The sequence below is a fragment of the Hevea brasiliensis genome, chromosome 7 (genome assembly GCF_030052815.1).
Source record: "Hevea brasiliensis isolate MT/VB/25A 57/8 chromosome 7, ASM3005281v1, whole genome shotgun sequence".
NCBI classification, from domain to species: domain Eukaryota; kingdom Viridiplantae; phylum Streptophyta; class Magnoliopsida; order Malpighiales; family Euphorbiaceae; genus Hevea; species Hevea brasiliensis.
In genome coordinates this window covers 9,631,155-9,647,417 of record NC_079499.1, presented here as the reverse complement: position 1 = coordinate 9,647,417, position 16,263 = coordinate 9,631,155, and the positions used below count along the sequence as shown (strand labels likewise).

The 16,263-nt window shown below is 35.6% G+C and overlaps 1 protein-coding gene across 1 annotated transcript; it reads left to right on the top strand.

The window, feature by feature from the left end:
- The first annotated feature begins 209 nt into the window (after positions 1-209).
- On the top strand, positions 210-977 carry LOC131181653 (disease resistance protein Pik-1-like). Its single transcript, XM_058150521.1, has 3 exons — positions 210-325; positions 434-512; positions 609-977. The coding sequence occupies exons 1-3, from the start codon at positions 320-322 to the stop codon at positions 884-886; spliced, it is 363 nt and encodes a 120-aa protein (XP_058006504.1). The 5' UTR covers positions 210-319; the 3' UTR covers positions 887-977.
- The last annotated feature ends 15,286 nt before the right edge of the window (positions 978-16,263 follow it).

The following is a 16,263-nucleotide window of genomic DNA, read 5'->3' as shown; positions in this document are numbered from 1 at the left end:
CCTAAGAATATCTGTTCATTTAATTTAATATTTAAAACATTTTATTGCTTCAAAATTTTGATTATAACTGAATCAGCAGACCAGACAGACACGTCTTCTGACACAGGCTGACACGTATTTCTGTTTCCACGTGGCTTCCTAAAAGGAAAAGAAAAAATAAATAAATAAAGGGAAGAGCAAAGAAAAGCCTCTATAAATAGCAGGACTGATTGCAAACAAACTCAAACCAAGTAAACAGAGACTTTCTGATTTCAGACCCTGCTCTGTTCTCCCCTGCTTCTTCAATACCCAAAACCTCATAACACATCTCCAACGAACCATGAAAGTAAGCTTTTTGAATTGAAGAAATAATTAGTTACTTAATTTTCTTTTTATTGACGATTTATGCTAATATTTGAAAATTGTCTGTGGGTTTTGTTTGCTTGAATTGCAGCAAAAGGTGGTGATCAAGGTTTCCCTGAATGGGCCCAAGTCCCGCTCTAAAGCCTTGAAGATTGCAGTCAGCTTTTCAGGTGATAAAAAAGACCAACTTTTCTATCTCCACTTTGCAAAATTCAGCAATTTCAGTTCATTTCGTTGATGGGTTTCGCTTATATTGTTTCTCATAGGTGTGGAATCAGCGGCTCTAGGAGCGCAAGATAAGAGCCAGATAGAGGTGGTAGGGGATATCGACGCTGTAAAGCTAACAACTCAGCTCAGAAAGAACGTTGGCCACGCAGAGCTAGTAAGCGTGAGCGCTGCGGGAGAGAAGAAAGAAGAGAAGAAAGAGGAGGTCAAATTGCAGCAATTGGCCTGGCCTTATGTGGGAGGGGTTCCTCATCCTTATGGGTATGAGCTTAGGCACCCAGTAGACTATTACCAGGATCCCCCTTGTTCCATCATGTAATTGAGAACAGAGACAGAGAGTCCTTGGCTGACGATTGAGGCTCCAGTGAAATTTTCTTGTAGAAATCCAGGGATTGGTTCGTCTTTTTTCCTGATGTAATTCTAAATTGTAACTGCTGTGTGAGTTTTGCCTTCTTTTCTTCTTCTTCTTCTTTCTAAATTTTTTATTTTTTTTTTCCACAATAATTATGATCTAAATTATAATAAAGTAGGAGAGTGGTTAACAAACTCTGGGATTCAGTTGCCTTTTAATTAGTTTAGTATAAATGTTGCTTTTATTGTTGTCACCCAATAATTAAAAGAAAAAAAATATTATAATTATTAAAAAATATATGTTTGTTTTTTTTAATTAAAGTCTTAAGAGAACCATGTTATTAAAAAAATATTATATGATCACTTGGTTAGATTTTTTTTAGTATAATAATGAATTAGTATTAAACTATTAACGAATGATTCTATTGAAAATAAATTATACTCAAATTTTTATTTTTAAGGAGGGTAAGGTTTAAACCTTATACCTCTTCCTATCATTTAGTCTTTAGACAAAAATAATTACAAACTAATTTAGGATTAGATATTCAATTCTAGTTTGAATTTTACAAATTGGATAGTCGTTATTCGAAATTATATATATAAATACTTAATTAAATATAAATATATATATATATTTTAATAATATTTATAAATTTTTATATATTTTATTTTATATAAAATACAATTTAATATTTTATAGAATTATTAAAATTTTAAAATATAAATTATTAATTAAAATAATTTTTATATAAATTATTAATTAAAATATATAAAATTAAATAGTTCATTTCGAATTCGGATATAATGATTTTTGTAGGTATTATCATCCTTAATTAGGATTATTATTTTTTAAATGATAAATTCTATTAAATGGAAACAAAACACAATTTTAAAGTTATACTACTGTAATTTTATATAAAAAAATTAAAATAAATTACATATAAAAAGTAATAATAATTATACTAATTTGAAGGATTTATTTATCTTACAAAATATTTCCGTACACACGCTTTAATCATAATAATTTATCACCACTCAACTTTAAAATCTTTTTAAAAATTTAATTTAAAAATCATAAATTCTGATATCTACTCGAGAATTCATACCTCATATTATTACGCTTTTATTCGGATAATAAAACGTCACACTTAATAGCTTAATGATATGAAAAATTGAAAAAAAATATTTAGTAAGGGAAAAAATAATGTCAGATCTCATAAAGAAGATAACAAATCCTAAAATGGAAATAAAAACTTAAAATTTTATCAATAAAAATAAATATGAGAATGAATGTAAATATTTAAAAAAAAAAAGTAAAAATTTAAAAATTATTAGAAATAATATAATTAAAAAATAGAAAAATTAAAAAATAAAAATTATTATGATGAAAATATTATTCATCTGTTATCACCTCAATGAGCTGAAAGAAAATATAAACGAGAGAGAGAGAGAGAGAGAGAGAGAGAGAGAGAGAGAGAGGGGAAAGAAATTTTAGGTACAGCTGCCTATCCTAATTGATTACTATTTGCTTTTGATTGAATTATTACTAATCTTTTTGTCCAGGTCATGGAATTGATGTTTTGATTAAAATTTAAAAAATGATTACATGATAATCTGATTGACTCAGAGGGATTTGACGTTGAATTTGTATAATTCAGGAAAGATAAATAGATTTCTTTCAGTAATTAGGGAAATAAGAAATAGAAATGATAAAAATTAAATGACTCCCTGTATTTTTAGTTAAAGATAAAACAAATTTAAAATTAAATAAATATGTGAGTTTTTTAAATTAAAATTAAATAAATTTATAATTAATAAAAATATATATATATATTTTAATTTTTAAATAATAAAATATTAAAAAAATAATTTTAATATTAAATAATTATTATTTCCAACGTTTTCAATTTTTTTTAATTTTATTTTAACTAAAACTGATATATGATTTTTAATATTTAAAATTAGGAAAAAAAATAATATCTTATTATTGAAAAGATAATATTTTATTAGGTGTAAATTTATTTTGTCTTATTAAAAAGTATAGGAATCTATTTAATTTAAAATTTAATTTCAAATTTATTTAATTCTCTAGTAAAAATAAAAGGACTTATTTAATTTTTTTTGTCCAAATAGAAGTTATAGAAGTCATGGGATGCTCATAGTTAGCTACCGACTGACGACTTACAGACGCAGCAAGCCAAGTTCATCACCGCCCAAGTTATTAAGAAACTTGTTCAAAGATGATTGTTACTATTTTTTCTTCGTTACAACCAGCAAGATATGAGCCAGAGAGCTACGCAACCATCAGTTGTACCATAAAGCTGCCTTAGTCTACAAAATTATAATTTTATTTTATATATATATATATATATATATATATATATATATATATATTAGTCTAATGGTTCAATGTTCCATTTCATTAAACTAACAACTTTACAAGCGATTCAAGACAAAATAAAAATTCTCAAATGGAGAAGCTACAGAAAAACCAAACTACAGTTAAACCAAAACTCATTGAGGATTTTTTTTAACTTAAAACCTAAACATTACCATACAGTTTATAAAGAAATTTTGATTGCAAAATGGTATCAAAAAATTTGATAAGATATAAGATGTATAGTGGGATCCATTTATTGAATATATGAATTCTGTATATTTATATCTTGGGTTCATGATAGATTGAGTTTAGACAAAAATTTTCTAATTTATACAAATCTATCCTTTGTGCATTGCATGGAAGCAAGGATCAATTACAATACATTAATAAAATATTCACACACACACGCACACACACACATATGTGTGTGTGAAATTATAATACCCGCCATTTTTCGTAGTTGAAATATCTGTCATTGACGAAATATTCTAGTGAAAAAAAATTAAAACTACACTGACAAGGAAGTGACGGTAAGATGTCAAAATATATTTATGTATGTATATATGTGTGTTGGAAATATTCAAAATGTATTTAAAAATAAAAATGTTTTAAAGATTTTATTCCCTAAAAGTTTTTAAGTGTTTGTTTTGGGCAAAATGAACTTTGCTAGCCGAAAGATGGACTTTCGATAACTGAAGTCCTTTTTATAGCTCAAATGCCCATTTGGATAGAATGAACTCCGATAGCTGAAAGCATGTTTCTGGCAATCGAAAGTCCCTTAATCGTCATGGGTATAAAAGGGACCAAAGCCCATATTTTTTTGCCAAAACACTTAGGTTTTCTCTCCTCCTCCTCTGTCCTTAACTGCTGGAGCATACAAAGAGCTCTTTAAAGAGATTTCCTTGGGTTTTTCAAGACTGAAAGTGGATTCTTCCATTTAGAAGTTTAGAAGAGTAGATTCAAGCTCTGGGGCTTTGATTCTCTCGCCTCCAAGCTCCAAGAAAAGAGGTAACATTCTTTTCTTCTTGATCTAATTGGTAGATCTAAGAAAGTTGATAAGGGATTAGGTTTCTATAACTTCAATTTCATGAAATGTTGATTTTAAGCTGAGTTTTGGGAATTTATGCATGTTAGGGTTAGCTTTTTATGATTTTGCGTTACAATTGCATGTTTTGTTGTTAGATTGGTTATTTTAAGTGTTATGGGCATTAAATGGCTAGTTTCTCTTAATGGATTTGAAGAAATCCTTAAATATGTTATGTTAGGTTTGGGAAAAACCTAGGATTTGAATTTTTTATTAATGTATGTGGGTATTAAGTATGATTTCAAGTGTTTTAGGCCTTACATGTATATGTGTTTGGATTGAGTTTTGAAACTTTGGAAGGAGTTTGGGTGTTGATGGGAGAAGGATTCTACAGGTTTTTGATTTTGGAAATTCCCAAGTTCAACTGCCAAAAACCAAAGGTTCGGCAGCTGAAGCATGTAGTTTCTCAAGAAATCTGAAAATTTTTTATGTTCGACAGCCAAAGTCCTAGAATTTACCAGCCATAGTGGCTATTGCCTAAAATAGGCACCCGATGTTCCAAGGTTCAATAGCCAAAGCCTATGACTCCAACAACTAAACTTGGTTCTGCCCATTTTATTTCTCCTTCGATTCTAAGGTTCTAAAATCTAATTTCATGGTTCTTAAGGGCCTAGAATAAGATGTTTATTATTGTGTAGAGTCTTAAAGCTTTGTATAACTCTCTAGGGTTTGATTTTATAGGAACGGACTAGAAGACTCAAAAGGTTGAGAATTGAGAATAGCTACCGTTCAAGTTAGGTGGTTGATAGACTATAAGAGGTGAGTAATTCTAACCTTAATAAATGTAAAATTTTTTAAATTTAATTTATGATCATCCTCATGCATTATGTCATATTTATGTAGGATGTATGTGTCTAGAACACAAATATATTGCATAATTGCATATTTGTTATTGGTGCAGGATGGATTATGGATGACCCACTGACTTCCCAATGTTTATGACTATGTTATGTTATGTATGTTATGGATCCATAAGTAAATCCCATGAGGAGATCTGTAACACCCCTGATTTTATATATTATTATTGGGCTTCGTGTAGGTATCCTCAATTTGCGGAAATTCGACAGTTGGCCAAGATGCAGAAATTCGCCCGACAGCACCGTTCTGGAAAAGTCTCCGAATTGGACCGAGATTTTGGCTAGCCCCCCATTGTCAGACGTCCCGAGCGCGTTCCCGAAGTCGGAATCGGCAAAGGTAAACCCGAACCTTGTTTTTACGTAATTTTCTAGTGCTTAAATAGGATTAAAAGTCCGTAAAATATTCGTAGTAGCTTAGAAAATTATGATTCTTTTTGCAATAGCTTAGTAATATTGCTAAGGACCGCGGGACAAAGTTTTAGAATTTTTAGAGCTTATTTGGGCAGTTTTTGCAAAAATGGTCAATTATAAGGACTAAATTGAAATTTTACATATTGTGATGGATGATTGATTTGATGGGCCCAGGAGGGGCTGTGTGATGTGATTGAGTTGTGGATATATGGATTGTGAGTATAGAAGTGTGTTTTAAGCCCTTTTGCAGGTTGGGTAGGTCCTAGGTATAGGGGAGATTCTGCCGGATTTTCGGCACGACTTAGGACGTATTGGGTCTTTTCTTGATTTGTATTGAGTCATTTGTATTAAATAATTGTAATATAATTGTCAGGTGAGCCGGGACAGCCTTCTTCCTCCGCCCAGCCGCCACAGTGATTGCCGTCAAGTCTGTGAGTAAAATATTAATTTTAATTGTAATTTCGATATTATTATATGTTCAGCATGCCCATGCATCACTTATATGCATATATTTATGTAGTTAAACTCTATGCACGATTTATGTTGCATTGATAACTGTTAAAGTGCCATGAATGTTGTTGCGGTAATTTGGAGCAGTGTGCGTGCGTTGGCGTGCGTGTGATGTGGTATGGACTATGGATAGGACGGGTAGTCACGGCTTGAGTTCTTCGCTGGGACCCGATCCTTCGAGGGGTAGTCACGGCTTGAGTTCTTCGCTGGGACCCTCGATTTGGTTATTAAGTGGAAGTCCGAGCTGAGTTCTTCGCTGGCACCAGGTTGGATTTAAGAGAGCTGTATAGGGGATCAGCTCCCATATATTATGATGGATGTTACAGGGTGCGTGAGTGCTCCAAATTACCTTTTTGATGTTATGATGTAAAAATGTTGTTGCTGTTGCATTTCACTCCACAGGTTGCATTAGTACTAGATAGTTATAGAGATTATGGTTAAAATTGATATTTTACTCTCTGAGTCGAACGCTCACTCCTGTTCAATATTTTTTCAGGCTACAGGAGGATTTTATAGTGGTTAACCTGCTTTTCTCCTTCGCAGGTTGTTTATCAATAGTTTTGTAATTTTATTTACTCCTAGAATTTCCGCATGTGTTAGAAATATTTAAATGATTCGGGTCTGTAATATAAATTGTCATGTGGACCTATAAAATTATATGCATGTTTGATGGATTGGATGAGGGAGCTGAGCTCCCATTTATTTTTATGCCAATATGAGTATGTGGAGGGTGAGCTGAGCTCCCCAATTGATGAAATATTGTGTTTACAGGTCGGGTGAGTCGAAAACTCCCCGTTGGAAAGTCTATTTTATGGTCGGACTCTGTCCGTTTGTTTTCTTGAATTTGGGCCCAAATGGGCCTTAGAGTTGGATTAATGAACAGTTAGGCTTACTACGGGCCTCGGGGGCTTTAGGCTGGCCCAGGTCCTAGTGCCGGTCCGGCCCATAGGTTGGGTCGTGACAAATGTGGTATCAGAGCTTAGGCTCCAGATTCATAGGGAAAAATTATCTAAGTGTTGGGAAGAGTCTACTAGGAGTCACATGCGGAGTATAGGATTCTGTTTCGTCTTTTCCTGTAATTCTTTGTTTCTAGATTCTACGTTATACCTCAGGAAGTATAAGATTACCTCAGTTAGTGTCTTGATTTTCGTGGAGTACACAGAAATGTGAAATAGAGTTAGTAGACATGTGAGGTCCATCATGAGGATACGTACTCCAAGAAATGCTATGTTTCTGTCTGTATGGGTTTAAATGGTGTGCCCATTTCGTGCAAGGCACGAGTACATAAACGTGAGTCTTGAAAGTACAGTTGCCCTAGATAAGGATGAGGATACCACTGCAGGCAGTCATCAGTGGATGACCCCGTCAGAATAAGTTTATGATAATAGAAGATTCGAGAGAGATAAGAAATTAGGAGGCCTAGTCGGTCCGGACGTATCGTAGTAACTATACAATGTTCTCGATGTCTGCTCTGTAAGCTGCAGACACATGCATCGACATGAGATTATTGTATAGAGCTGCGTGCATCCCCGTGGTGCTCCATAATGAGGGTGTTTGCAGATGGCTTCTGTTTTGGTACAATTATGCCAGAACAGAGTTCTATATCTGCAGAGGAGTTAGGAACTCCTGGTTAAGAGTCTAGAGCTAGAATATCGAAAGGTCACAGTTGGGTGGTAACTAGAGTTAGTGACTCAGTTACCCTAGCATGAGCTAGAGTTACAGTAAGAGTTGCCATCAGACCAGAGGTTTCGGACTAGTTGCAAAGTAAAGTTGATACCTATAGAGTGAGACCATCTAGTCTTCGGTATGGAATTTTGGATGGTTTTTGCAGAACGATAGACGTTTTGCTTAGAACTTAGTGAGAATAGAATACCTTGTGTGTATTAGCAAGGTGTAAAGTGCAACCCTACTACCTAGGGAAGGTCGAAACTATGAATTGATGATTCATAGAGATATGATATGATAGGAGAGTCATTAATTTGACATGGTTTGGGCAAGGTGGTAAATGTAGTACCTTTGATGCAGCAAGTTAGGGTGTAGTCCTATCTTTCGTAAGGGATCGAAAGTTATTACTAATAATGGTGACCAACCAAATAGTGCCGGATGGGACTGTAGAGTGTGGTAGAGAATAGTTGGTCAGTATCCTGCAGATGATACAAGTTCCATTATAGGAATCATATATAATCAGATCATGATGGATGTAAATCCTTTGAATTGGATGACGGGTTTGGGTACCCGGAATCTTAAGTTTTGGCTAGTTGAGTAAACATGGAAAATAATAATAATAATAACAAATAAATAAAATTACTGCAGAATCAGTTCTCGAGGTAGTAAGGGTATTATGTAAGCTAAGAATATAAATCATACAAAAAAAAGTATGAATGTAATTTCCTGAGTTCCTTTCTAACTTCATATCGTTCAAAACAATAGTATAATCTAATTATAATAGTGTCAAGAGTAATAAATTAGTAAAGATAAATTATAGAAGGCCAATGGATAGAGAAAGTGCAGAATGAAAGTTTAGACAATTGATTGCAGATGCAATATAATCTAAATGCTAGTGGAAGTACTAGCTAGAGTGGTCAAAGGACCAAATCTGAGTAGCATAGACATGTGATAACGTGGTAGAAACTCTGAAAGATATAGTTTGTAGGTACAGCTGTCATGTTAAGAAGAAGAATGGAACCAGGGATAGAATAGTTAAGTTCTATTTTGGGTAAGACAAAGGAGATAAACGGAAGGACAACCTGAAGAGCGCATAATAAAAGGAACAAAGTTAAGATATAGGGTAGGCTAAGTGTTATTCTTGGCAAGGTGAATGACAAGGATGGAAAACCCAAAATGGGACCACATTAGTGAGAATAGTGATGGAGGTATGGAATAACATAATAATGAGTAAATGCTAGAAGGTATGCGATGGTATTGCGGACTACCTAATTAGGTAGAGAAAACGAAGTTAGTAAGTAGTAAGTTGAATAAAGGTCAATCTAAGGGATCAAATAGGTATGATGAGTGGAAAGAATTATAGATAATGACACATAAGCTTTAGGTTAGACTTTTGAGATAGTAAGAAGGTAGTTAGAGGTTCGTTATGAATGTTAGGCAAACATTTTTAGTGTGATCAACCGAATCACTTTGCAGTGAAGCAATAACGACAGAACAACAGTAGGAGTAGAACGAAAAGTGACAAGTCTGGGTGGTTATAAATCACTAGAAAGTTTAAGGATCAAATTAATGACCATAGATAAGGGTGGAATTGGTGTTGGAAGAATTTATTAGTGAGAGAAATCTTTCAGGAATCAACAAAAGTTAATGGCACAATATAAACGATGATAGATATGAATCATTGGTTGAGTATAAGTAAAGTTAATAAATTATAAAATATTATGTCAGGAAGGACAATGGTACGGTAAAGTGTTCATGCAGATGATATCTTATAGGTAGAGCACAATTGTGCTAAGAGATGATGAAATTTGAAGAGAAATACCAAGAAACATAGGTTAAACGTTATTATATGGACAATTGGCGTAGTTGAATATAAGAGGATATTTTTCTTTCTTTTCAAGTTTAGCTTGTGCTTTTGGTTTTAGAAGGTTATATAAGGAATGTAAACCGAGTCAAGGAGACCTAGTTATTGAGAGTTTGTTAGGCACAAATTCATACTTAATTCCTGATATGAGAATGACAGTAAGTGCATACCTAGTATTAAGTATGAAAGGACGAACAGAGTAATGACATGAGTTAAATTGAGTTAGCTACTAAGGCTTGCAACTGTTTTAAACTATGAGCTGGAGGAAATACTAATTGTGGATGAGTTTCAATAGATGAAATTATTGCTAATGGGTAATTTGAGGTTGAAGTTTGGAAAGTTGTGGGCAGTATATGTGATTATATTAAGGAGAATAAACACGTGAAGTATCTTATTTAGAATTAAGGCATGACACACATTTACCACAAAGTGTTAGTTCGGATGGAACTTATAGTTTCAAGCTCCTATCCATCCAGATGAGCAATTTCCTACTAAGGTGGTAGGGAATGATAATGTTCGATAGTTAAGTTGGGAAAGGGGTTACAAAACGAATTTTCTATGGTTAATTATAAGTGTTACAAAAGGTGAAGAATGTCTTTGGTAGGAGAAAATCGTAAGGTTAGAATTCCAAGTAATGGAACTAGTAATCAAGATAAGACTAAGAAATAAAAAGAAAGTTAAAGTTGATGATGGGATAGACATCTTCGAAGGAAAAGGTGTAAGGATGAGATAGGACTAAAATTAAGGAATAAATACAGCAGGTTGAAAAGATACCAACAATACCAAAAATAGGAAAAGGGAAGTGGATAAGATGCAAAGGACAGGAAGAGAGCTCGATAGAGTCAGTTATAATGATGAGGATAAGGAGTGTCTAACCACCGCCTCGTGTTGGCACTACCTGTGAGTGGTGAAGGATACACCGTGTATTGTGACGCCTCCAGAGTTGGCCTTGGGTGTGTTTTGATGCAGAATGGAAAGGTAGTGGCTTATGCTTCAAGGCAGCTGAAGAGGTATGAGCAGAACTACCCCACCCATGATTTGGAAATGGCGGCTGTAGTCTTTGCACTGAAAATCTGGAGACACTACCTGTATGGTGAAGTGTGCGAGATATACACCGACCACAAGAGTTTGAAGTATATCTTCCAACAGAGGGATTTAAACTTGAGACAGAGAAGATGGATGGAGCTTCTGAAAGACTATGATTGCACCGTCCAGTACCACCCTGGGAAGGCCAATGTTGTAGCAGATGCCTTGAGCAGGAAATCTTCCGCGCTTTGGCACATTCCAGCAGAGAAGAGACCGTTGATTCAGGAAGTACATGAGTTGATGGATCAAGGTTTAATCCTAGATCTTTCAGATGAGGGGGTATTGTTGGCTCATTTTTCAGTGAGGCCAGACTTGAGGGACAGAGTTAGAGTTTCCCAGCACAGAGACCAACAATTGATGAAGATTATAGAAAGAGTACAGCAAGGTGAAGGTGGTGAGTTTGGATTTGCCAATGATGGCGCCCTAGTGCATGGTTCGAGGATATGTGTGCCCGATGTAGACAATCTCAGAAATGAAATCATGCAAGAAGCACACTATACACTGTACAGTGTCCACTCAGGTTCCACCAAGATGTACCATGATGTGAAAGATAGCTATTGGTGGAATGGCATGAAGAGAGACATAGCAGATTTTGTGTCCAAGTGCTTGACTTGTCAGAAGGTGAAGTTTGAACATCAGAGACCGTCAGGGAAGCTGCAAGAGCTCCCTATCCCAGAATGGAAGTGGGAAATGATCACTATGGATTTTGTGACTGGGTTGCCTCGTACCACACGAGGATGTGATTCGATATGGGTAATTGTAGACCGCTTGACCAAATCAGCTCACTTCTTACCTGTGAAGACTACATATTCTGTGGCACAGTACGCCCGGCTCTACATTCAAGAAATAGTCAGATTGCATGGAGTTCCGGCTTCCATAATATCTGACAGAGGGCCCCAGTTCACTTCTCGGTTTTGGAGGAAGTTACAGGAGGCACTTGGCACACAGTTGAACTTCAGTACGGCTTTCCACCCTTAGACAGACGGACAGTCCGAAAGGACAATCCAAACACTGGAAGACATGCTTCGCATGAGTGTCTTGGATTTTGGAGGTCAATGGGATGAGCAGCTAGCTTTGGTGGAGTTTGCCTACAACAACAGTTATCACTCCAGCATAGGGATGGCACCCTATGAGGCATTATATGGAAGAAAGTGTAGGTCTCCTCTGTGTTGGACAAAAATGAGTGAAGAGAAGGTGAATGATGTAGACCTAGTGCAAGACACTTGAGGTAGTTCCTTTAATCAGGAACGATCAAAACAATTTTCAAAGAGGCAGAAGAGTTATGCAGACCCCAGACGGAGGGATGTGGAGTTTACAGTGGGCGACTATGTATTCCTGAAGGTTTCTCCAATGAATGGAGTCATGAGGTTTGGAAAGAAAGGCAAGTTGGCACCTCGGTATATCGGACCTTTTGAGGTTACTGATAGAGTTGGAGCAGTTGCCTACCGGTTGGAGCTACCACCCAATCTTTCTCACGTTCATCCCGTGTTTCACATCTCCATGCTCAGAAAATACATTCCAGATCCTTCTCATGTACTACAACCAGATGTAATAGAGTTAAAAGAGAACTTGACATTTGAGGAGCAACCTGTAGCCATAGTGGACTACCAAGTGAGACAGCTAAGATCAAAACAGATCCCTATGGTTAAGGTTTTATGGAGGAGCCAATGGGAAGAGTGCACTGGAGTCGAACGGACATGCGTAGCAAGTACCCTTATCCTGCTCAATGTGTAATCATGTACTTTATTCGCTTTGTGTAAAATTCGAGGACGAATTTTCGTAAGGGGGAAGAATGTAACACCCACGATTTTATATATTATTATTGGGCTTGTGTAGGTATCCTCAATTCGCGAAATTCGACGATTGATCCGTGCAGAAATTCGCCCGATTGCACTGCACGGAAAAGTCTCCGAATTGGACCGAGATTTTGGCTAGCCCCCCATTGTCAGATGTCCCGAGCGCGTTCCCGAAGTCGGAATCGGCAAAGGTAAACCCGAACCTTATTTTTACGTAATTTTCTAGTGCTTAAATAGGATTAAAAGTCCGTAAAATATTCGTGGTAGCTTAGAAAATTATGATTCTTTTTGCAATAGCTTAGTAATATTGCTAAGGACCGCGGGACAAAGTTTTAGAATTTTTAGAGCTTATTTGGGCAGTTTTTGCAAAAATGGTCAATTATAAGGACTAAATTGAAATTTTACATATTGTGATGGATGATTGATTTGATGGGCCCAGGAGGGGCTGTGTGATGTGATTGAGTTGTGGATATATGGATTGTGAGTATAGAAGTGTGTTTTAAGCCCTTTTGCAGGTTGGGTAGGTCCTAGGTATAGGGGAGATTCTGCCGGATTTTCGGCACGACTTAGGACGTATTGGGTCTTTTCTTGATTTGTATTGAGTCATTTGTATTAAATAATTGTAATATAATTGTCAGGTGAGCCGGGACAGCCTTCTTCCTCCGCCCAGCCGCCACAGTGATTGCCGTCAAGTCTGTGAGTAAAATATTAATTTTAATTGTAATTTCGATATTATTATATGTTCAGCATGCCCATGCATCACTTATATGCATATATTTATGTAGTTAAACTCTATGCACTATTTATGTTGCATTGATAACTGTTAAAGTGCCATGAATGTTGTTGCGGTAATTTGAAGCGAGCAGCGTGCGTTGGCGTGCGTGTGATGTGGTATGGACTATGGATAGGACGGGTAGTCACGGCTTGAGTTCTTCGCTGGGACCCGATCCTTCGAGGGGTAGTCACGGCTTGAGTTCTTCGTTGGGACCCTCGATTTGGTTATTAAGTGTAAGTCCGAAATGAGTTCTTCACGGCACTGTGTTGGATTTAAGAGAGTCAGATAGGGATCACCCCATATGTTATGATTGATACTACAGGGTGTGTGAGTGCTCCAAATTACCTTTTTGATGTTATGATGTAAAAATGTTGTTGCTGTTGCATTTCACTCCACAGGTTGCATTAGTACTAGATAGTTATAGAGATTATGGTTAAAATTGATATTTTACTCTCTGAGTCGAACGCTCACTCCTGTTCAATATTTTTTCAGGCTACAGGAGGATTTTATAGTGGTTAACCTGCTTTTCTCCTTCGCAGGTTGTTTATCAATAGTTTTGTAATTTTATTTACTCCTAGAATTTCCGCATGTGTTAGAAATATTTAAATGATTCGGGTCTGTAATATAAATTGTCATGTGGACCTGTAAAATTATATGCATGTTTGATGGATTGGATGAGGGAGCTGAGCTCCCATTTATTTTTATGCCAATATGAGTATGTGGAGGGTGAGCTGAGCTCCCCAATTGATGAAATATTGTGTTTACAGGTCGGGTGAGTCGAAAACTCCCCGTTGGAAAGTCTATTTTATGGTCGGACTCTGTCCGTTTGTTTTCTTGAATTTGGGCCCAAATGGGCCTTAGAGTTGGATTAATGAACAGTTAGGCTTACTACGGGCCTCGGGGGCTTTAGGCTGGCCCAGGTCCTAGTGCCAGTCCGGCCCATAGGTTGGGTCGTGACAAGATCTTTATGATGCCCCATTAGGGGAGATCTTTAAGTTGCCCCGGGTGTATGACACATATCATATTTTAAGCAAAAGTTCTGAGAAGGCTCTGTATGAGCCGAACACATTGGATTTGGGAAGTTATTGGCGACAAGTTCATCCTACGTGAAATGTTTATGATGTGGAAACCCATTTGGATGATGCACATGAAATGAATGATATAATTAATGTTGGTTAATTTACTCAATAAGCTTAGATAAGCTTACCCGTTTCCTCTAATCCCTAGATGCAGGTTTACAGGATTAGAAGAGTTCTGTGGACAGAGAGCATCAGGGGTAACTTTAGAGCTTTTCTTTATGTATGATATATGGGTAGATGGACATGTAATATGTGAATGGATAGTACTGTAGTGGTAATAACATAAAATTAGAGTATGGAATATTTTAAGTATGAATGATGATGTTTATGTTTATGTTAGCTCTTTTGGGAGTGAATACGTTGAGCCATTACGCTTTAGTGATTTTCTATGCATGTTAAGGTTCAAATTATGAACAAATTTTATGTTAAAGATATTTATGTATGGATGAAAAGACTAAAGTGTAATAGTTTGTTATATGTTTGAGTGTTAATAGTACAAATGTTAAAAATATGTTCACAGATTTTAGGCTTATTACGGGTTCTGATAGCCTTAATGTAACGCCCTCACTTTAGGTAGTCCGTACATTCTACTCTTTCGATGACTAATGTCTGTTCGGACAGCTAGGATGTCTGGAACTACACTTAAACTAGGGTGAGGAGACATAAATTGATTGAATAAAGACCAAAAAAAATTAAGAAAAAATAAAAGAAATTAAATGTTAATAAGTTAAAGTAGCCGGGACTCCAGTGATGGGTGACTGTACTGGGAAGTGACTGAAAAGACAGTTATCGACCCCAAACTCACGAGGAACCCTGTGACATAAATATTTGGGACTAAATTAGAGGATTTATGAGGTTTAAATGACATTAAAAATGTCAAAGAAAATTCAAGAAAATTAAGTCAATCGGTACAGACGAATATAATTCGATAAACATAACGAAGGGCATTTCACCTTCAGTGTTGAATTTTGACTAAATGCCAATTAAAATGAGAGAGATTAAAACACATAAAATAAATTAAATTATGAATTTATATATAGAAAAGAGAAAAGAAAAGAAAAGAAAAGAAAAGAAAAAGAAATAAAATAATTACCTAAGCATGATGTCATAATGACATCATTAACAAATTGTGACCAATGGAAATTTAACAACCAATTTAAAAGGGATAAGAAGAGATTCAAAAGAGACAAATTTGCATTAAAAAGAAAACATTTCTCTTCTTCTTCCTCATGTAGCCGAAACTTCATGGGAGTTGCTCCAAGCTTTTCCTCACTTCTAAGTTCAAATTCCCTCCCTCTCTCACCATAAAACCCTAGGTTTCTTTCATAAAAAATTGTCCCCATACCATAATGAAGATTGTGGCTGCCAAGAAGTGAAGAAAAATTAGAGTTTTCACGAGTCCAAAAAGTGTCTGTAAAGGTTAGTGCATTAAACACACTTCTTTCCTTCCCTAAGTATGATTAGTATGGTAAATTGAAGTAAATTTCCATGAAATCAAAATGAATACCATGAGTAGGGGAAACCCTAATTTCGACAGCCATAGGATGTGTGATGGATTGATGGTCTCGATAGTTTTGAATTGGTTAGTGATGTTGATTGATGAATTTATATGCATTAGAAGTTGAATTGCATTGAGTATGCTTGAGATGCATGAAATTGTGATGTGGAGTTAGGGTTTTGACCTAACTGTTGGGACTTTTATGTTATGGCTTGAAATTTGGCATTGTTGAGATTGATTGTTGCCTATTAGAAGTGCTATGAATGTCAATTGTAGTTTGGGAGATTGGAGGAATTGAAATTGGGAGTGTACATTTTCATGTAGGTTGTGGAACCATGAG

Bases quoted from the DNA above. Each gene is read 5' to 3' on its own strand.
- LOC131181653 (XM_058150521.1), top strand. The intron at 513-608 runs GTGATAAAAAAG...TGTTTCTCATAG, and splicing joins GATTGCAGTCAGCTTTTCAG to GTGTGGAATCAGCGGCTCTA.